Source organism: Aquarana catesbeiana, linkage group LG02 (genome assembly GCF_042186555.1).
Source record: "Aquarana catesbeiana isolate 2022-GZ linkage group LG02, ASM4218655v1, whole genome shotgun sequence".
NCBI classification, from domain to species: domain Eukaryota; kingdom Metazoa; phylum Chordata; class Amphibia; order Anura; family Ranidae; genus Aquarana; species Aquarana catesbeiana.
In genome coordinates, this window is record NC_133325.1 from 452,668,246 (window position 1) to 452,690,425 (window position 22,180).

The window sequence follows — 22,180 nt, forward strand, 5'->3', positions numbered from 1 at the left end:
TCCCCAGTCCCTTTCACTGAAAATGAATGGACAGGAGACAGGCTCCTCTCCATTCGTAAACTGAGACATCGTAAACTGAGACATCGTAAACTGAGACATCGTAAACTGAGACATCGTAAACTGAGACATCGTAAACAGTTTACGATGCTCAGTTATGAATTGACAGTCAGTGATCACTGACTGTGCATTCAGAAAAGGAAGGAGCCGGTAAATTACATTTACTGGCTCCTTCCTCCGCTCTCCATCCTGACAGATCTGGGAGGGGGACCGGAGGAGCAGGGAGGACATGGCAGGGGATAGGAGAAGCACGGAGAGGGGGACACGGCGGGGGAAAGTCGGTGTGATTGGAGGTACAAGCACCAATCTCCCTGTATAAAATTTCAATAAAGCAGCTGAGAGCTGCATCTCCTCCTCTCCCAAACCAGCTTTCAGCTGCTTTATTGAAATCTATACAGGGAGATTGGTGCTTGTACCTCCCCCCACTGCCACAACCAATCACCCCTGACTGCCCAGGTATTGAGTCAAGCATCGGAGCAATTGCAGGAGTACAAGTACTCCTGTAAATGCTCGGTATTGGCACCGATATTAGTATCAGTGCAACCCTAGTAAGCATTTCATAATGAGCTAGTATGCGATGCACACTAGCTCATTATGCCTTTGACATGCAGGTTTTCTTTTTTCTCTCTGAAACACTTTAATACAGGGCACTAATCCCCCCCCCCCCCCCCCCCCTTCCTGCCTAGGAAAATTTTCAGCTTTCAGCGCTGTCACACTTTGAATGAAAATTGTGTGGTCATACAACACTGTACCCAAACTACATTTTTATCATTTTCTTCCCACAAATAGAGCTTTCTTTTGGTGGTATTTGATCACCACTGGATTATTTATTTTTTGCTAAACAAAAAAAAAAGTTTTTAGGGGGCACCAAGACCTGGCACTGATGAGGAGGTACTGACGGGCATTACTGATGGGCATCTGTGACAGGTGTTGCTGATGGCACTGTTTGGCGATTTGCGTGGGCACCTCTGATGGGGCCTGCACTAATAATCGTTCTAAACTACTACTAAAAAGTACCGATTATCAAGGCACACCCCCCTCTGACAGGAGAGCCGTCAATCGGCTCTCCCTGTCAGCGCGAACTGAGGAAAGCCCATTACCAGCAGTTCCTGGTTCATGCTGTGATTGGTCACAGCTGATCACGTGGTAAAGAGCCTCCATCAGAGGCTCTTTACCACGATCTGAGATGCAGTGTGAGAGTGACACACCACCAATTGCCGCGCTGCGATCGCGGCTTATCCTGCTGGACGTCACATGACGCCCAGTCAGGATAACTGAACCACTTCCTGGCCGTCATTTTGCTATAGGCCGGGTGGGAACTGGTTAAGCTTCTCAGAGAACTACAGGTCCCCAATCACCTCTACATATCAAAGATATGGCCATCCATCCCTCAATGCGCCCTTTAAAAATGAACCTAGAAGTGCTCACCACTGAGTACATCTGGGTTCAGGACAGTCAGTGCCCTTTGGCTCTGGTCAGCACAGGAGAAGACTGAGTACTCAATATGCTCAGGTAGACATCAGGTCCTAGAGAACCAGTCACTCAACAATGCTATCACATAGGGAGCTTGAAAGCCCCATTAGGATACAAATGGGAAAAAATAAATAAATAACGTATTATATGTAATTACATTTCTGGAGTGATGTTTAAAAACGTCTATTTTTCTATATATTTTTCTTACACACATACACGCACAATACAGCAGTAGGGAGGTGGCTAAAACCAAGAACATGGGTGAACTGTACACAACAAAAATTAACATAAAATTCTTAAAGCAGAGTTCCACCCAAAAGTGGAATTTCCGCTTATCTGATTCCTCCCCCCCCCGGAGGCACCTTTTGGGGGGGGGGCACATTGGCTGCTGTGCCGACATCGCTGAACTACAGTACAGGCAAGTGTCCTAATGTTAAAAGTCAGCAGCTACAATATGTGTAGCTGCTGACTTAATTTTTTTAAAGGTGTGAGAGGAACTCTGCTTTAATTTCAATATTACCTCAACATTGCCTTCCTTTTCATGTTCCATTTCTTCTTCATTTCCATCCTCCTCATATTCCTCTTCTTCTGACTCATCTGTCATTTCTTCTTCCTCTTCCTCCTCTCCATCCAAATCTTCATTGTCCAGCTTAAACAGGGCCTGACGCTTCTGACGTTCTTCATCCCGACGCAGCTTCATGGCCTCCTGTAATTTTGCTTTTAGCACTTGCAGCTTTTCACCTTAACAATGACAGAGAAAAAACACCACTTAAAATGACAGCTCCAATTTTGGACACACCAAATATTTTATCATTCCTTCAAATTACCTGGCTTAACAATTTTTTCCTCCAGGTTTTCCGCTTCTATAGTGACTGGAACAACATCTGTTTTCAGTTCTTCTTTACCATCCTCTGTTCTCTCTTTGCGAACGATATGAAGGTTAACCTTTTTTTCAGCTGCTGCTTTTACCTTGTGCATGCTATGCTTGAGGAATCTCTCCTTCAGTGCTTCAAGTTCTGGCAGAAATCATCATAAAAAAAACATTCAAGTAATTTTCAACTCCTGTAACTCTAACCAAGCCAAAACTCACTTCTGTCATGCCTTTCTGGGATGCAATTTTCCTAGCTTCTTAAATAGAAAATAGTGATCACATAAGAAAAAATATGCATAAGGAGAAAAAAAGATTGTGATTTTGTTTAGTAAGCAAGGCCTACTGCATATAATTTAAAAATTTCACCTTCATCCACCAGGTAGCAAGTAAGAGTCTGGTACACCAGGGGTTTACTATTGCTCAAATACTGGCGTGCTGAGAATATAAATCATATTAAGGGATTCCAGATTGCACACTACCCCCAATCCCCTCCTTCCACAAACCAGTGACCTGTAAGACTGTTGGAAGGGATGGAGTCCTCTCAGATAGTTCTGTTCAGATTTTCAGTCTGTAACAGTAAACAAGTGCAGAGCTACTGGTGCACTGTTAAAAGTAAACCTAAAAAAGCTCCTCCTAAAACAAGTACCAAATCCAGTTACAATAACCTTCCGCCTTCCCAAAGTCAAATCATTCAAATCTCATAAGCTCCCATACACTGCAGCTCACGTGTGAGGGTTTTTAACTACAGAGCCAGTGCTGTCAATGCAGAAAGCAGAGGAAGACTAGGTGTGGTGAGGTGCAGACTGACAGGCTACAGGCTTGTGAATCTGCAGTAACAATGCCAATAACCATACCTCTCTGCAACACCTTCTTATCCCATTGTAGTGCATAATGGCACAGCCTACATCAAAGAGGTAGTGCAGCATTGTTACCACACCATCACAAGAAGCTGCATTAAGTGGACTTGATTGGCAAAATCAAGTTATTTATGGGACCTTTATAATTAAAGGCTTAACTCACCTTTTTCAAAATAAATACATGCACATCTTTTTACATGAAAAAAATAAATAAAATAGATGTGCATTTGTTTCTTTTTTTTACTCTGCAGCCTGTAAGGCAATTGCATCAGTAGGGTCTGGATCCTGCAGACCATCAGTACAGTCTGCCGTATCTCAGATATGGGAAGTCACTGAATGGCAGGATGAATCAATGGACTAGGACGGCGCTCACCAGCACCCTCAATTGGTAAAAAGCCGTTGGCCGCAATGGCCAACGCTACTTTTAGTTCATTCACAATGACACGGTCGCGTGGGCAGAGCACTGCACTGCCACGCATTTTTAAAAATATAAAAACGGATAAAAAAAGTGCTGTGAAAAGATCTCCCGCCTGCTGTCACAGGGAGTGGGGATGAGAGGCAGGAGCTGGAACAGGTTACACGTTCCACCCTAAATATGGGTGGAACATGCAACATGTTTCAAAGGTGAACTTACCCTTTAAGCCCTGCAGCACATATTTTTATTGGAGTACATAGTTCTACTTTAATAAATAACAGTAATCTCAGAACACAGTAAAGAAAGCTATATTAAACTACATAACAACACTACCAAAACACTAAGTGAAGCAGATGGTGGCTGTTAACCCATCCCCACATCACTTGAAGTCTGCATCAAGTATTTGAAAATAAAGCAATAAAATTATTATGTCACATATTGACAAATACCTTTATTTGGCTTAGGCTCCTCTAAATTCACAAATGTTCCATCATCTGGCCTGAGGAGAGGTTTAACAGATAGATCAATTCCAAGAGCACGTAGTCTTTCCGCTTTTGATAATTTGGGTTTAACCTGAGTTGGTGGCTCATTTGTGCAGGCGTTTTCTGTAACTTTACTTTGTTCACATGTAGAATTCTTAACCTCTAGTGCAAGAACATTCTGTAGATCATCATTTGTTACTTTTTCAACAGGCTCCTTGTTTTCTGTATTGCAAATTGGCTGGCTTGAATCACCCATACATACAAGCTCTGGTGTTTTATCAAAATTACAGACATCATTTGCTTTGTTTTCTGTAACATGCAATTCTGTATTTATGTCAGGCTCGGCTACTAGGTTGACTAAAGCAGATTCTTCTGACACTTGAGGGTCCTGGAGGGGAACTTCTGGTTGTGGTGTAATTTGCGCTACTGGAAAACTATTTTCAACAGGCTCAGTAGGATTTGACTCATCCTTGTCATCTGCGTTACAAGGCTGATACTTTGAGGACCTATTCAACATAAAACATAAAAAAAAAAAAAAAAAGTTAACCCAAGTTTTAAAAAAATTAAATCTATAAATCTCAGAAAGAAAGATTAAACATATGATCAGCCCACTTTTCTCTGTTCGCAGTATTAGGACTTACTTAATAAGTTGCATGGCATTCCCTTGGCAAAGTGGTCTTGAACGACGCTTGAAAAAGTCATGGATAGTTTTGGGTTCCGGTAAATGGTATGGCAGAGACACAGCTGACTCTGAAAGACAATTTAAAGTTCATACATAAAGCTTACATTCACTAGCTGAGTGTTATATAACAACATTTTATTCCGTGGCTCACCTCTCAAGAGTCTCTGTGTTTCACTGTGTATTTTCTTTATGGCTTCCTTGCTCGCACGTGCAGCTTTTCTCTCCTACAATATCAAACTCACTACTTTAAAATACTTAAGAAAAAGACACCCAAACAGTACTGAACTACAAATAATCTTACTGATCTCCATACAATGCTGAATTTAGTTACCAAACCATAACGAGTACTGAATCACTCCAAACAATATAAATAAATCACTGCATATGTAATCATAGGTGCATCATATGTACGCTCAGCTAGGGTCAAATGACAGGTATAGAAAACTAACTTAGGCTGCCATAAACTGTGATAGGAACTAAAAAAACAGCGTACATATTTGACAGCACACCACAGATCTTCAAATACTGTCCAAAGGTATTATTAAAGAATTAACACATCACAGTTACTGGGGATACCTCAGTTTTGTAGCAAAGCAATATATAAGTGTATTAGAAGAGGGGCGGGACCTCTGTGTCCCGTGATGTACCTCAAAAGAAAAGGATTTTACAAGTAAGCCGTTATAAAAAATCCTATTTTCTTTCTCGTACATCACGGGACACAGAGCCTCAGTAATTACTGATGGGATGTCCCAGAGCAATGCTATTCGAGGGGAGGGGACCACACAATGTAGGGTGTAATCAGACCTGAGGAGCTCGTACTGCTGCCTGCAGCACACTACGCCCAAAGGCGATATCCTCATGCCTTCCCACATCCACCTGATAAAATCTGGTGAATGTATGGACTGAAGACCAGGTTGCGGCCTTGCAGATTTGAGCCATAGAGGCCGGGTGATGCACCGCCCAAGAAGCACTAATCGCCCTTGTGGAGTGTGCCTTGATTTGAAAAGGTGGAATTTTTTGTTTCAAACCATAAGCTTGAATAATCATTTGTCGAATCCATTTAGAAAGGGTAGACTTTGACACTGCCTGTCCTCTATTGGGACCTTCTGGCAGTATGAACAAAACATCCGTTTTGCAAACTTGAGCAGTTACTTCCAGATAGGCCTTGACTGCCCTTACTACATCCAAAGAATGTAGTGACCTTTCTTCCATAGAACAGGGATCTGGAAAAAAGGAAGGCAGAACAATATCTTGGTTTAGATGGAAATCTGAAACCACTTTCGGTAGAAAGCTAGGATGAGGGCGCAATACCACTCTATCCTTATGCATGATTAAATAAGGCTCTTTACAGGAAAGGGCTGCTAATTCTGATACTGTTCTAGCAGAAGAAATGCCTACCAGGAAAATTTACTTTGTCAACAAGACCAAGGGAATCTGACGTATTGGTTTAAAAAAAAGGCTGTTTCTGTAAAACTGACAGAACCAAATTCAAGTCCCAGGGGTTTAGGGGCGCTTTAACCGGAGGATTAAGACGCGTCACCCCCTGCATAAAGCTTTGGACCAAAGAATGTGAAGCAAGTGGCCGTTGAAATAATACTGATAAGGCCGAGACCTGGCCCTTGATGGTACTCAAAGCCAGCTTCATTTCTAATCCTATTTGTAGAAAGTCAAGAATTCTACCTATGACATTTTCTGGGATGCCAACCCCTGGCTTCACACCAGGATACATAAGTCTTCCAAACTCTATGATAAATCACTCTGGAAGCTGGCTTCCTTGCATTGATTAAGATAGAGATCACAGGACCTGAAGCCCACGACGACTCTTCAGAACGTGGGTTTCAATAGCCAAACCGTCAAATTTAGCGTTTGTAAGGCAGGATGGAACACTGGACCTTGAGATAACAGGTCTGGACGTGAGGGTAGGGTCCACGGGGAACCCACTGTCATCCTTACTATTTCTGCATACCAAGCTCTTCTGGGCCAGGCTGGGGCTACCAGAAGTACCGACTTCTTCTCCTGAAGGATCCTGAGAAGGAGCCGTGGCAGTAGCAGAATAGAAACTGCCGATATGCATGGCACATGCTTTTCTGCCCAGACTAAAATCTAGTTCACTTCTCTCTGAGCTGTACGACTCCTGGTGCCTCCTTGATGATTGATATAAGCCACTGCTGTGGCATTGTTGGACTGGATCCTGACAGGGCAACCCTGTAGCCTGAGACTTCAGGCCTTTAGAGCTAGATACGCCGCACGGATCTCCAGAATGTTGATGGGTAAGGTCCTCTCGATTTCGGACCATTCCTCCTGGACCGCAGACTGTTCCAGAACTGCTTCCCAACCCGAAAGACTGGCATCCGTTGTTACCACTGTCCAGGTAACCGGTAAAAAGGATTTCCCTTTCTGCAGGTTTTCGGGTATTAACCACCAACTGAGGCTCTGACGTACTGAAGGAGACAGATGCATCGGAAAATCTAATGCCTGTACTTTCTTGTTCCAAGCAGACAGGATACTGTGTTGCAGCAGTCTTGAATGAAACTGAGCATGGGGAACTGCTTCGAATGAAGCCACCATCTTTACCAGCAGCCTCATACAAAGGTGGACAGAAGTACCCTTTTTGTCCTGACTACTTGAATCAGTTCTCTTAAGGCACTGATCTTTGCCTGAGGTAAAAATACCTTCTCTTGGCTTGTATCTATGACCAAGCCCAAATACTCTAGTCTTCTTACTGGTTTTAAGAAAGACTTTTCTAAGTTGAGAATCCAACCTAGATATTCCAAGTAATTGACTGTGGTCACCAAGTTCTGGTACCGACCGGTCTATCAAGAGCAGGTCGTCTAGGTATGCTATGACAGTTATACCTTGGGCCCTTAATCTGGCCAGAGGAGGAGCCAAGATCTTTGTAAACACCCGAGGTGCAGTGGCTAGCCCGAAGGTGCTTTTGATGAGCAGGGAAAATGAGTACATGCAGGTACGCATCCTTGAGGTCTATTGATGCCAGAAATTCTCCTCCTTGTAGGATGGAGACTACTAACCGAATTGATTCCATGCAAAAGGATCGAATCCTTAGGAATCGGTTTAGATCCTTTAGATCCAGAATGGGTCTGGAATCTCCATTTGGTTTTCTAACCGTGAAAAGGTTGGAATAAAACCCCAATCCCTGCTCTTCCGTGGGAACCACCACAATGACCTTTTGCGACAATAGTCGCTCTAACGCTAGAAGGAGAGACTGCTTTTTCCCTGGATCTCTGGGGACATTCGATCTGAGGAAACGAGGAGAGGGGAATTCTCAGAATTCCAGTTTGTAACCTAGAGTTACCATGGAGATTACCCATCTGTCCTGGAAATCTTCCTGCGAGAGCTTTGAGAACTGTAGCAGTCTTGCCCCCACCCGAGCGAGCGGGGGCGCCCCTTCATAAAGAGGCTTTAGCGTCTTGTCTAGTAGGCTTCTTCCCCCAGGACTTCTTTTGTCCCTGGGGTCGACACTGAAATTTATTTCTTGAGCATGACGGAGGAGGCCGTCGCGACTGCCTGGAGGCTGATGCTCCTGGCACTGGGGAAAGAGCCCGTTTACTCCTTTTCTTAACTGGTAAGAGACTGCTTTTCCCACTAGAGATCTTTTGGATGTAGTTGTCCAAATCCTCTCCAAACAGCCTAGCACCACGAAATGGAAATCCAGCCAGAAGCTTCTTACATGGTGACTCGGCTGACCAATTTTTCAACCATAAGATTCTACGCATATGTACCAACCCAAGCGAGAGGCGAGAGGTTTGGATGCTAGAATCTCTGATTGCGTCAACAGCAAAACATAAAGCCGCTGGAAGGTTGGCCAACCCCCGGGCCTGCTGTTCAGGTAGAACTTTGAGGACCTGTTTAACATGGTCTCTCAAGTATTGACAGACTCCGAACGCTGCCACTGCAGGTTGAGCTACTGAACCCGCTAAGGAATTTTTTTTATCATTTTTTTTATCAGTTGGATCACTAAGCAACTGAGCATTGTCGACAGGACAAGTCAGACTTTTATTTACGGAGGAAATTGCGGCGTCAACTGCCGGTATACCCCACATTTTTCCTCCATAGGATAAAGTGTTGAAAACTTTTTAGGCGGAAAAAAATGTTTATCTGGGTGATCCCACTTAGAATAAATGAGCTTTTCTAGTAAACTATGAACAGGAAAAGCATGTGTTTGCGGAGGTTTTAGTGAACCCAAAGAAGAGGAGGGTTCTTTAACTGACTCAGATACGGGCAACTTAAATGTGGAGCGGACCAATCCAGCAAGAATCTGCACTAACACCTTCTCATCCTGAGAAGCTGAAGAGGGTCCCTTCTCCACTGGATTCCTCAGAAGAGGAATCATGAGTCCCATCCCAATCCTCTGAGAGGGATTCCTCTCCTTTTTCCCCAGAGTTCCTCAGCTTGAGGGTCCTGGGTAACAGAGGGAGACCTTGTGCGTTTTCTTCCACAGAGTGAAGATGCGATTAAGGCCATTAATCTTTCCTCTAATCCATTAATGGTTGAGGAAAAAACCTCCTGCGTAATGTATACAGGGGCTGAAGTGCCAGAAGCAGATACAGCCCCTGACCCCGATGGCTCTCCCTGGCCAGCCATCCCAGGTCCTTCAGGGGGGGGGAAGGTGCTGCAGAAGGGGGGTCCTCAGAGCCTGAGGGAGATCCCGTAGAGCCTTTGGTTTTCGGGGTATTTGTACCTCTTCTACCCATAGTGCAAAGCAACAAAAGGTGGAGGCACCACAAAAAAAGACTGCTGAGCGATGTAGTTCAGCAACTGCCGCTGCTACCAATGCCCAGTCTAAGTAAATGCTGCCTGGGAGAATGCCTGTGTCCCACCTCACATGCGCCTGTCAGCTGTGCCCCTCCATAGGCTGTGTTGCGTTAATGCTCCGCCCGCCCCCCCCCCCCCGCGCCTCGTCTTTTTCAAAAACGTGCGCTTTCCCGCGCGAGCCGAGGCTCCAATCCTCTGGACAAGCATGGAGGGGAGGCTGGGGTGGAGGAGAGAGAAGGGCCGGTGGATGGGGAACCTGCCAAACAGTAGCGGCGACGGCAGTGTGGTATACTATCGCTATTAGTTCAGGCCACCCCGACACCCCTAAATCATGGGGGGGGGGGTATCCCAAAGGAGAGAGCCCCCCAACCGATGCTCCATGGAGCTCGGCTGGAGGAGCGAACAGCGTGGACACTGAGACAGACAGAACAAGCATGAAAAGGTATATGCTCTTGGCAGCCCCCGGTGGCGACAATAGGCATAGCATACATTTACTTAAAGGAATTAAAAAATTTCGAGGAGTCTCCCTTACCTTATCCAGCTGCAGGGTTCTGTTATAGAGACCCAATCTTCACCTCTCACGGTGGGCTCCGTTTGGAAAAACCTTCAGAGACTGGGAACCCTTGAATAGGAGGATCCGCAGTTCTGGGCCCGTAAAGCTAGATCCCGGGGTCCAGCTCTCTAAAAAGAGAAGCGTTACAGGTAAAACCTTGTTTCTTCGGACACGAGGCCCGGGTACCATCCAATTTGGCCTAAAAAAGCACTTTGAATGGATCCGGTTGCATGGCTTGCCCCAGTATAGGATATCCCTTTGGAGCTTAGCACAGCACATCTTATTCGTGACCAACACCTAAGACACTGGCGAAAAAACTGAGGTATACCCAATAAGGGGAGGGGTTATATAGGGGGTTGAACTTCCTGTCTAGGGTGTGACCAGTGTCCAATCAACTTGTGATACCCATAACCCATCAGTAATTACTGAGGCTCTGTGTCCCGTGATGTACGAGAAAGAAATAAAAACCTTAGACTTACCGGTGACGGTATTTCTAGGAGCCTTTCAGGACAGCACCTTGGAGAGAGCGTAGCTCCACCTCATCACAGGAAACACTGCGTGACAACACCTTTTTTAAAGACAGCTGCTTCCACCATGCCTTCAGTTATTACCGAGAAGACCTCCGACATGCTGGAAGATATAAGCAGACAATTACCAAGCCCCACAATTATACTTTACATATGATAACCTAGGGAGGGAAGTAGGCTGCTGTCCTGAAAGGCTCGTAGAAATACAGTCACCGGTAAGTCTAAGGTTTTCTCCCTTCGCCTTTCAGGACAGCACCTTGGAGATGATAACCGAGCACTTCAGGGTGGGACCACTGCCTGTAAAACCTTCCTACCAAAGGATTGGTCTGAGGCCGACAGTAGATCCAAAACGGTAATGCCTTATATTGAAAAACAGGACCACGTGGCAGCTTTACATATTTGCTCAGGTGATGCCCTGGCCCTCTCTGCCCAAGAGGCCGCCACTGCCCGCGTAGAATGAGGCAAGATTCCTTCTGGACGTTCCAGATCTAAGGATAGGTAAGCTTCTTTAATGGCTTGTTTCAGCCATCTTCCTAGGGTACTTTTGGAGGCTCTACTCCCCTTCCATCAAGACAAAGCGTGAAGATGATTTTACAATACTGTTTGTTACCTCTAAATACCTAAGGAGACACCTAACGTCCAGCGTGTGGAAGGCCTCTTCATCTGGCCCAGAAGGCAAGGGACAAAAGGTAAGGAGAATGATCTCCTGCGTCCGGTGAAAGAACGAGGAAACTTTAGGCAGGAAGGCTGGGTCTGTCCTTAGGACTATCCTGTCTGGCAGACATCTCATAAAAGGCTCTTGGGTAGATAATGCCTGAATTTCACTAATTCTCTGGACAGACATCACTGCGACCAGAAGTATAGTCTTTAGTGTCATAAATTTTAATGAAGCTTCTTCTATTGGTTAAAATGGTGACTTGGTAAGCCCCTGAAGCACTAAAGATAAATCCCACTTGGGAAAACTTATAAGAGGTCTAGGCCTAATTTTTGCCATAGCCCTAAAGAACCTAACTATCAAGGGCTCCCTAGACAGGGTTTTTTCCAAAAAAACTTATAAGACAGCTACCTGCGTTTTTCGCTGCTAAACCCTTCTCCATACCTTCCTGGAGAAATTCTAAAACTGAAATAACAAGTAGATTAAAGTTTTTGCTGGAGCACCAGGAATTGTAACACTTCCAGACTTTGAAGTAGATAGCCCTGGTGACCACCTTCCTGCTGGCAAGAAGGGTGCTGATGAGCTTTTCTGAGAGTCCCTTTTTCCTTAATATTTCCTCTTCAGAAACCAGGCCGTCAGATTGAGGTAGGCTGGATCTGGATGAAAAATCTGCCCTTGATACAGAAGATCCGCCCCGAGTGGTACTCTCCAGGGGGGGTTCGCTGAGAGTTCTACTAGGGTGGAAAACCAGGGCCTCTTCGGTCAATACGGGGCAATTAGTATCAGACTTGTGGATTCCGCTCTGAATTTTGCTAACACCCGCAGTATTAGTTGAAACGGAGGAAAGGCGCAAGACAAAGGGAAGTCCCATCTGTGGGATAACGCATCTATTCCGAGGGCCAGATCCTGCCTCTGAAGAGAGAAGAAAGCCGGTGTTTTTACATTTCTTTGATTTGCAAAGAGGTCTACTTGAGGAGAGCCCCACTTCTCTGAGATTATCACAAATAACTACTGGTTTAGAGACCACTCTGCTTGTCTAATTTCTCTCCTGAGGAGATCCGCCAGGGTGTTTTCCGTGCCTTTTAAATGGACTGCGGACAACGAGGCCAAATTCTTTTCTGCCCAGCTCAGGATCTGACAAGCTAGCTCCATCAGAGTCTTGTTCCTTGTGCCCCCTTGTTTTGCTAGGTATAATACCGCCGTCATGTTATCCGTCAGTACCTGGACATGTTGACCTTTTAGAAACTGCTGGAAACAAAGGAGACTTAGGTGAATAGCCTTTAACTTCCTCCAATTTGAGGATCTTCTTGCCTCTGGTTTGAACCATACCCCCTGAGTTGTTCGTTCCGAGGTGAGCTCCCCAACCCCATGCATTCGCATCTGTTGTCAACCTGCGAGTTGCCGGGAAAGACCATGGAAGAACCTTTGGAGGTGTTTTCCTGATTTCTCCACCACCAAAGTGATCTTGTTGCCTTTACCCCTATCGAACTTCTTTTCCAGAGGTTCCTGGTGTGACCAGTTCAGAAAAATGTCTGCCTGTAGAAGCCGAGCATGAAAACTGGCCCACTGTACTGAGGGGATTGCTGCTGTCAATAGACCTAGCACAGACATGGCCTGCCTTTTGGACACCTCTGTGTTGGCTTGAAGTATCCTCAGAGCCATCTACATCTTTTCCACCCAATGTTGAGGGAGGAAGATTCTTTGGTTTTACTGAGTCTATTTCGTACCCCAGAAACCTTACTCTTTGAGATGGTATCAGATTTGATTTCTGGAGGGTCAGAAGCCAGCCCAAACCGTTTAGTTGTGCTTGGGTTACTTGCAGGCTGACCTCTACCTGATCTTTTGAGTCGGCAAACAGCAGCAAATCGTCCAAGTAGGTAACTATTGAGATCCCCCTCAGTCTCAGGGACTCCAGGGCTTCTGCCATCACTTTCGTGAATACCCAGGGAGAGGGAGAGGATGACAGGCTGAAAGGCAGAGCCCTGAACTGTAGGTGCCAAATCTTCCTCCCCCCCAGATTGACAGCCAATCGCAGGAACTTCTATGATAAGGCTGTGATTGGTATATGGAGATAGATGTCTCTCAGATCGATAGACGCCATGTAACATCTGGGGGTAAGTAGATTTCTCAGAGAAAATTGTATCCATCCTGAACTTTTTGCATTTTATGGACTGGTTCAGAATTTTCAGGTTGAGAATCAGCCGAAACTTTCCTTAAGGTTTTTTTGACCAGGAAAATGTGGGAGTAAAACCCCTTCCCCTCCTGATCTTTTGGGACTTGGGAGATGACACCTTGTTGCATCAATTCTCCTAACAGATCTCATAGCCAAGGCCTTCTCCTGATCCTCTGGAAGGTTTGTCACATAAAACCGACTCGGAGGTGCTTGTAAAAACTCTAGCTGATATCCCTGACTGATTAAGTTCATGACAAAAAGGACTTTCTGTTGCTCTTTCCCAAGATGGCAGGAAGTCCTGTGGCCTCCTGCCCACTGGGAGATGGTCAGTGCTTTTTTGGGGTCTGCTCTGGAGGTCTAAAGAGCACCCCTCCGCTCCCTTTTTTTGAGGGTTCCAGGGCCTTTTCTGGGTTTGATCCCTTTCTTTATGGGCTTGTTGAAAAGAGCGAACATTCTTCCTTTGCTACCCTGCTTTCTTTTTCTGTGGGAAAGCCTTTTTCTTATCCGCTGTCCTATCAAGGACTGTCTAACTCTGGCCCAAAGACCAGGTCACCTGTGAAAGGGATCCCACAAAGTTTTACCTTTGACGCTGAGTCTCCTGACCAGGTTTTCAGCCAAAGGGCCCTCCTGGCAGAGTTAACAAGTGCTGAGGACCTGGCTGACATCCTGATGGATTCGGCTGAGGCATCAGCCATACATTTTACCGCTCTCAACGGGGTAGGGAAGGACTCCAACAGATCTTTCCTAGAAGTACCTGCTACCATATGACCTTTGAGTTGTTCCAGCCAACATTCCATATTTCTAGCAACAACTGTAGCGGCCATCGCCGGTTTAAGGTTAGATAGGGACGAGTTCCAGGCTCTCTATAAAAGTGCACCTGCTCTTTTATCCATGGCATCCTTCAATACGCCCATATCCTCAAATGCCAGGTCCGTCCGTCTGGACACCTGAGGGAAAGCGGCATCAATTTTTGGTTTCTTGTTCCAAACTAACGCTTCGTCCTCTTAAAAAGGAAACCTTTGAGAGCTTTGGATAAAAACTGGCCCTTTTCTGGATTCTTCCTTTCTTTTTTGATTGTATCCAGCAAAACTTTTTGGACAGGAAAGACTATGTCTGGCTTCCTCAAGCCCCTGATACATTTTATCGTGTATCGATAGCTGAGTTCTCTTTTCCTGAATCTCCAAGGTGGTATATACTGCCTTAAGTAAATCATCCACCTCTTTCAGCGTTAGCTTGTATCTAGAAGATCTATTTTCTTCTTCCCCCTCATCCTCCTCAGAATCAATGGTTGAGGGAGGGATACTTTGTTCCTCTTCCTCTGACTCACTCCCCCAAATCCTGGAAGCAGTAGGAGGAAGGCTGGATTGGGAGCTGTTACTGGCTGGAACTCTGGCCCTGTTTTTTTCAGAATGGAACGTACTGTCCCTAGGGTCTCTGCTAGTTCTTTTGTTCTCTTTTCTGACAGATGAAAAGAGCTCTTTACACTCCTGTGTAGGATTCTTCTCTCACTAAACCTGCGATGCAGGATTTGCACAGCGGTTTGGGCCAGGAGTCCCTTAATGGGTACTTGCATGAAGGCCATTTTCTCCCTGTTGCTCTCTCTGACTTAGCGGTGGCTTTCTGAAAAATAGCAAGACATAACCGCACCCTCTATTAGGACGACATATAGCAGCCAACAGAGAAACACACAGTGCCCACAGCAAACACCCCTAAGTGCCCCAGAGTCTCCCTCCATGCTGAACTGCTAATAGAACATTCCCACTATAGCAGACAGCTGCAGGCCTAGCATAGACACAAAGAAAAAAAACACCCCCAGTGAGAAAAGGAAAGAGGTGCCACTGCACCTCTTCTACCTGGGCCTGGCCGGGAACCTGGGCTCCTGCATCCGCCATCGCTGCTGACGATTCAGCCTCCTCCACTGCGAACGCCGCCTGTGTGTTTTATAAATAGCTTCCTCCATGTGCCAAACAAAAGGAAGTCCCGGCCAGAAGACCCGCCCCTTCCTCCTGCGTTCCAGCAGCCGGAACCAATTGCTGCTACGCCCCGCCAGAAGTCTCCGCCCCGGAACTGACGTCACCTGCCCTCTGGGACTCGGCGCCGACATGCTGACACCAAGCATGTACACTTAGACAGAGCACACCCGCGGCCCCCCGAGCACTCTGGGTGGACGACCTCCAGCAGACTATTACCCCTGTGAGCCAGCGAAGGGACACCGGAGCACCCCCCTCTCGTGCAGGAAGGAGCTGGGTTGGTCAAAGAATAAAGCAAAGAAGGTACTGCTCAAACAAGCCCCTTGAAGAGAGCGCAGCCCCTCTGGTTCCCCAAGCAGGGCTTCCATGGCGGAGGAAACACTAAAACTGAAGGCATGGTGGAAGCAGCTGTCTTTAAAAAAGGCATTGTCACGCAGTGTCTCCTGTGAAGAGGTGGAGCTAAGTTCTCTCCATATGTATATCATTTAAACCACTCTATGCAAAGCTATAAAATTTTTTTTACTGCCACAAAAAAAGTAACTTAAAGCAGATCTCCACCCAAAAGGGGAAGCTCTCCTTATTTGCCACCCCCCCCCCCCCGGTACCTGGCTGATCCCACTCGCGGCTGATCTCGCCGCAGTAAAGTCACCCGGAAGTTCAGCCCCCCTCCTCCTTCTCCCGCCGCCGGCCAATTCACAAAGCACTGCGCGCTTCGTGCATGCGAAGTAGGGAACCGGGTGTGAAACCCCAAGGCTTCACTGCTGGTTTCCTGTAACAAGAAATGGCAACAGCAGCACCCGAGAGCCAATTGAAAAATTGGCTGGGGTGAAGACACCACTGGATTCGTGGACAAGAAAGTGTCCTAATATTAAGTCAGCAGCTACAGTACTTGTAGCTGCTGACTTCATTTTTTTATGAAGGAGTCTGGAGCTCCTCTTCAAAAAGGACTCTGCACAAGAACACAATAGTTATAAATCGATGCAATGTTCTAGGTCTTTGCACTAATTTTACATTTACAGTTAGCTACATATATATTTGGACACTGGCACAATTTTATTTTTTTTCCAGGTATTTATTAAAACCTATTCAAGCTATAGTTATATAATGGATATGATCTGGTTTTATTTGAGGGTATGTACATCCAAATCGTAGGAAGGGTTTAGGAATTACAGCTCCTAAAGCGGCGTTCCACCCGAAAGTGGAACTTCCACTTTAAGAGCTCCTCGCCCCCTGACATGTATTTTTTTTGGGGGGGGGGGGGGTTGTACCCTTTTTTCGTGGGACTTCCTGTCCTGCTTCCCATCCTCGGCCGCCTAGGCGACTCCTCCTCTCGCCCTAGGCGGCCCCTCCCTGCCAGCAATCTTCTGGGACACAATTCAGGTCCCAGAAGATAGGCTAGCCAAAAGGAGAGCACAGCGCGACTCGCCGTAAGCTGTCACAGGCGGGTGCCCACAGTTATCATGACGGCGCCGAGGAGGGGAGGGGGAGAGGAGCTAGCCTCCAGGCAGCCACTTCGCTGGAACGTGGGGCAGGTAAGTGTCGGTTTATTAAAAGTCAGCAGCTATTCTTTTTGTAGCTGCTGACCTTTAATAAACTAAAAAAACGTGTGGAACTCGGCTTTAAGTAATTGTAATTGGATAATTGAATCAAAAGCTGTTTCTAAGCCAGGCGTGGGCTACTCCTTTGTTATTTCTTCATCAATTAAGCAGATAAAAGGTCTGGAGTTGACGAAGTGTGATATTTGCATTTGGAATCTATTGCTGTGAACTTACATCATGCGTTTCATGCAAGTGAAACAGGCCATTGTAAGGCTTCAAAAACTAAACAAATCTTTTTAGAGAGATAGCAGCAACATAAGGAGTGGCCAAATCAACAGTTTGGTACATTCTGAGGAAAGAAGGATGCACTGGTGAGCTCAGCAACATAAAAAAGGCCCGGACGTCCATGGAAGACATCAGTGGTGGATGATCACAGGATCCTCTCTATGGTAAAGAAAACCCATTCACAACATCCAGACAAGTGAAGGACACTCTCCAGGAGGTGGGCATGTCATTGTCAAAGTCTCTAATCAAGAGAAAACCTTACGAGAAAATACAGAGGGTTCACCACAAGGTGCAAACCATTCATAAGCCCGAAGAATAGAAAAGCCAGATTAGACTTAGCCAAAAAACATCTAAATAAGCCAGACCATTTCTGGAAAAGCATTCTTTGGACAGATGAAACTAAAATTAATCTGTACCAGAATGATGCGAAGAAAAAAAAAAAAATAAAAATGTGAAGGCTTGGAACAGCTCATGATCCAAAGCACACAACGTCATCTGTAAAACATGGTGGAGGCAGTGTGATGGCATGGGCATGCAAGGCTTCCAGTGGCATTGGGTCATTGGTGTTTATTGATGTGACAGAAGCAGTAGGATTAATTCTGCAGTGTTTAGTGATGTACTGTCAGCCAAGATACAGCCTAATGCAGCAAAGCTGATTGGACAGCGCTTCACAGTTCAGATGGACAATGATCCAAAACACACTGCAAAAGCAACCCAGGAGTTTTTGAAGGAAAAGAAATGGAATATTCTGCAATGATCGAGTCAATCACCTGATCTCGACCCAATTTCAATTGAAGGCAAAACTAAAGGCAGGAAGACCCACAAAGAACTAAAGACAGCTGCAGTTAGAGCCTGGCAAAGCATAAAGGAGGAAACCCAGTCTTTGGTAATGTCCATGGGGTCCAGACTTCAGGCAGTCATTGCCAGTAAAGGATTCTCAACAAAATATTAAAAATCAACATTTTATATATGAAAATATTAATTTGTCCAATTAAATTTGAGCCAGTGAAAATGGAGGGACTGTGTATAAAAATGGTTGCAGTTACTAACATTTGTACTTGAGTTTAACCCCTTGAATTAAAGCTGAAAGTCTGCACTTCAAATTCATTTGAATTGTTTCGTTTTAATTTGATTCTGGTTGCATACAGAGTCAAAAATATGAAAATTGTGTCTGTGTTAGAGTTCTGTAATAATATATCAGATTTAGGTGGAAAGTTAGAGAAAATTTATCAGATTTTTTTCTCCTTCAAGACCAAGCTAAAAATTAGATTTTAACAGATATAAAACTTCAAATACCTATAGCGCTACCTCAGAAAGGGCAGCTGGTTTATGTTCCTGGGTCTTTTCACTCTATGTAGCAGCAGTCAGGCACACAGTATCTTACACTCCTCTAGCTCAAGAAATAGTCTAGAAGTTGCCTTAACAGTTTATTGCTGATCAACTTGGACGGGGATTAGGGAGTTGTGGGATATTTCAGAACACTAAACAAGGATGTAAAGACACTATCCCCTTTGAAACAGCTTCTCAATGCAGACCTCAAAGTGTTAGGACATTTAGTGGGCAGCACTGGTACACCATTTGCAATGTCCCAGGCCAAGCAAGCTTTAACTGAGTGTGGCTGCAGGGGTTAGACAGTTACACAGTGTCCCCATGGCTTGGATGTCTCCTTCAGACCCCAGCAGGCAAACTCATCTGTAGACTTCCCAGGAAAAAAAAAAAAAAAAGGATCCTCAGCAGGATGGCCAGAAAGGGCTGGTAGCCTCTCCTCAAGGGAAAAGAACCCTACTCTCTAGTCTAGTGCTTCAGACTAACTGGCCAACCACCATCTGGGCACACCTCCCTAAGGATTGGCTGGAGCTGCATAAATAAATAGTCAGACTGCTCATCTTATGCCCCGTACACACGGTCGGACTTTGTTCAGACATTCCGACAACAAAATCCTAGGATTTTTTTCCGACGGATGTTGGCTCAAACTTGTCTTGCATACACACGGTCACACAAAGTTGTCGGAAAATCCGATCGTTGTACATGTACGTCGGGACTATAAACGGGGCAGTGGCCAATAGCTTTCATTTCTTTATTTATTCTGAGCATGCGTGGCACTTTGTCCGTCGGATTTGTGTACACACGATCGGAATTTCCGACAACGGATTTTGTTGTCGGAAAATTTTATCTCCTGCTCTCCAACTTTGTGTGTCGGAAAATCCGATGGAAAATGTCCATTGGAAAATCCGACCGTGTGTACGGGGCATTACACTTCCACCGTCTATGTTCTGGAAAGCACCAAAAAACAGGGGGAAGCAGTCAAACTTGCAGCCTGCAGAGCCCAGAGCTGCCTAAGTAGTCAACACACACTGCTCTGCTGGTTACAGGAAAGCCACAGCATTAAATATGCCTACACAAACCTAGCAGCCTATCTAGGAGGGTGCTACAAACCTATAAACATTTTACGAAACTTCACACATGTAAACATAAACACAAACCTTTTTCTTCTCAAACTGATCATTAAACCCTTCAGACTCCTCCTCATGCACTACATCTTCCTCCTCAAATGACCGAGACTAGGGAAAAATAAAAAAGTTTGACCCCATGGAGCTTACAAAAATTACAGTTTACAGATTTCAGTGCTGTGTAGGAAATATACAAATTAGCAACAGACATAAGCAATACATACACGTCCAGACTTAAATTTGTTTTTTAAGCTAGCACGAATAGCTTCTAGGGACTCTTCCTCTTCATTATCACTTTCATCATCCTTATCAAATAAATCCCCATCTGCTAAAAGGCAACCACTGTCATTCATTAATGGCCCTTCTTCAGCCTGCACCTGAAACAAAAGAACAATATTGTTATAAATAAAGTGCAATTCCAAAATTTCTGTTTCTTATATCACTCAACTTAAAGTGGTTGTAAAGGCTTAAGGTTTTTCAGTATCAGCCTCCCCCCACCCAAATACATACCTGGGTCCTCTTTCAATCCAGTGTTGTCCCTGAAATCAGCATCTCTGCTCTCTCCAGCCATTGGATCCTGCTGCTGTTGATCAAATCCTGTGAGCAGGGAGCGAGGGTTGGATCCGAGCCACATTGTTAATGTCAACAGGTGGTACACAACCCAATTGAAAGCAAGCTCACACGTCTATCCCCATAGCAAGTGCTTGCTATGGGGCATGCACGGAAGAGGAGGAGCCAAGATAGCTAGCAGGGGACCCCAGAAGAGAAGGTTCAGGACCACTCTGTAAAACCATTGCACATAGCAGGCAAGTACAAACCCAATTCCAAATAAGTTGGGGAGCTGTGTAAAATCTACATAAAACAGGATGCAGCAATTTTCAAATCTCAAACCCATAATTTATTCACAGTAGAAAATAGAAAACATATCAAATATTTAAAATGGAAAAAAAAATAATAAAACACGACAATTTTAAAGAAAAAAAAAAAAAAGTAATTTTTAAATTGAAGGCAGCAACATCTCTAAAAAAAAGTTGGGACAGGACAACAAAAAGCTGGCAAGTGGTATTAACAAGGAAGAGTTAGAAGACTATTTTGTAGCTCATTAATTAGCAAAAGGTTAGTAACATGACTGAGTATAAAAAAATAGCATCTTAGAGAGTCAATGTCTCAGAAGTAAGGATGGGCAGAGGTTCACCAATCTGAAAAGCTGCACCCAAAACTTGAACAACTTCAGAATAATGTTCCTCAATGTAAAATCGCAACGACTTTAAATATATCATCTACAGTACGAAGTATCAAAAGACTCAATCTGGAGAAATCTCTGTGCACAAGGGACAAGGCTAAAAACAATATTGGATGCCCAGGATCAGGACTAAAAACAGGCATAATTCTGTAATAGACATCACTGCATGGGTTCAGGAATACTTCCAGAAATCACTGTCTGAGCATAGTTTGCCGCGCCATCCAAAAAAGCATGGTAAAGCTTGACCAGGCAGAAGAAGAACCCATATCGACACATGACACAGAAACGCAGACGTCTGCCTCTGGGCCAAATCTTAATTAAAATGGTCTGTTGCAAAGTGAAAAAAATGTTCTGTGGTTAGAAAAATTGAAAAGTTATCATTTTTGGCAACCACGGACACTGCATCCTCCAGACTAAGAGGAGAGGGACCTTCTGGCTTGTTATCAGCACTCGGTTCAAAAGCCTGCATCTCTGATGGTATTGGGTTGTATTAATGCGTATGGAAGGGGCAGCTTGCACATCTGGAAAGGCACCTTTAATGCTGAAAGATATATCCAGGTTTTAGAGCAGCACATGCTCCCATTCAGACAAAGTCTTTTTTAGATAAGGCCTTGCATATTACAGCAGGACAATGCTAAATCACATAATGCATCTATGACAATAGTATGGCTTCTTAGAAGATTTTGGGTGCTTAACTGGCCTGCCTGCAGTCCAGACATTTAAACCAAATGAAAATATTTGGTGCATCTAGAAATGAAAAATATGACTGAAGACTCAGGATTGTTGAGCAGTTAGAATCCCATATCAGGCAAGAATGGGAGAACATTCCTCTCCCAAAACTTCAGCACCTAGTCTCCTCAGTTCCCAGATGTTTACAGTGTTGTTAAAGGAAGAGGGGACGCTACACCGTGATAAACATGGCCCTATCCCAACCTAGAGATACGTTGCTGTCACTTTCAAAATTATTATTTTTTTTTTTAACCACTTGGCATGCGCGCTATGGCCGAATGACGGCCACAGCGCGGACCTGAATTCCCGGGAGGCCGTCATATGACGGCCTCCCCTGTGCACGCGCTCGGTGCACAGGGCGCGCGCCGAGATCACCGAGACTCGGGTGATCACCGATCTAAGGAAGGGGACGGTCCCGACCCCTTACCATGTGATCAGCTATCAGCC

General features: G+C 45.0%; 1 protein-coding gene across 1 annotated transcript in view; it reads right to left on the reverse strand.

The window, feature by feature from the left end:
- The window catches only part of CLSPN (claspin), a 109,008-nt gene that overhangs the window by 71,239 nt on the left and 15,589 nt on the right, over positions 1-22,180 (reverse strand). Inside the window, exons 4-10 of the mRNA XM_073615595.1 lie at positions 19,986-20,138; positions 19,795-19,872; positions 4,989-5,061; positions 4,797-4,905; positions 4,123-4,661; positions 2,358-2,546; positions 2,051-2,271 (exon numbers count right to left, since the gene is read on the reverse strand). Of these exons, the coding sequence (XP_073471696.1) occupies positions 2,051-2,271; positions 2,358-2,546; positions 4,123-4,661; positions 4,797-4,905; positions 4,989-5,061; positions 19,795-19,872; positions 19,986-20,138 (1,362 nt within the window). The remainder of the gene's footprint in view (positions 1-2,050; positions 2,272-2,357; positions 2,547-4,122; positions 4,662-4,796; positions 4,906-4,988; positions 5,062-19,794; positions 19,873-19,985; positions 20,139-22,180) is intronic.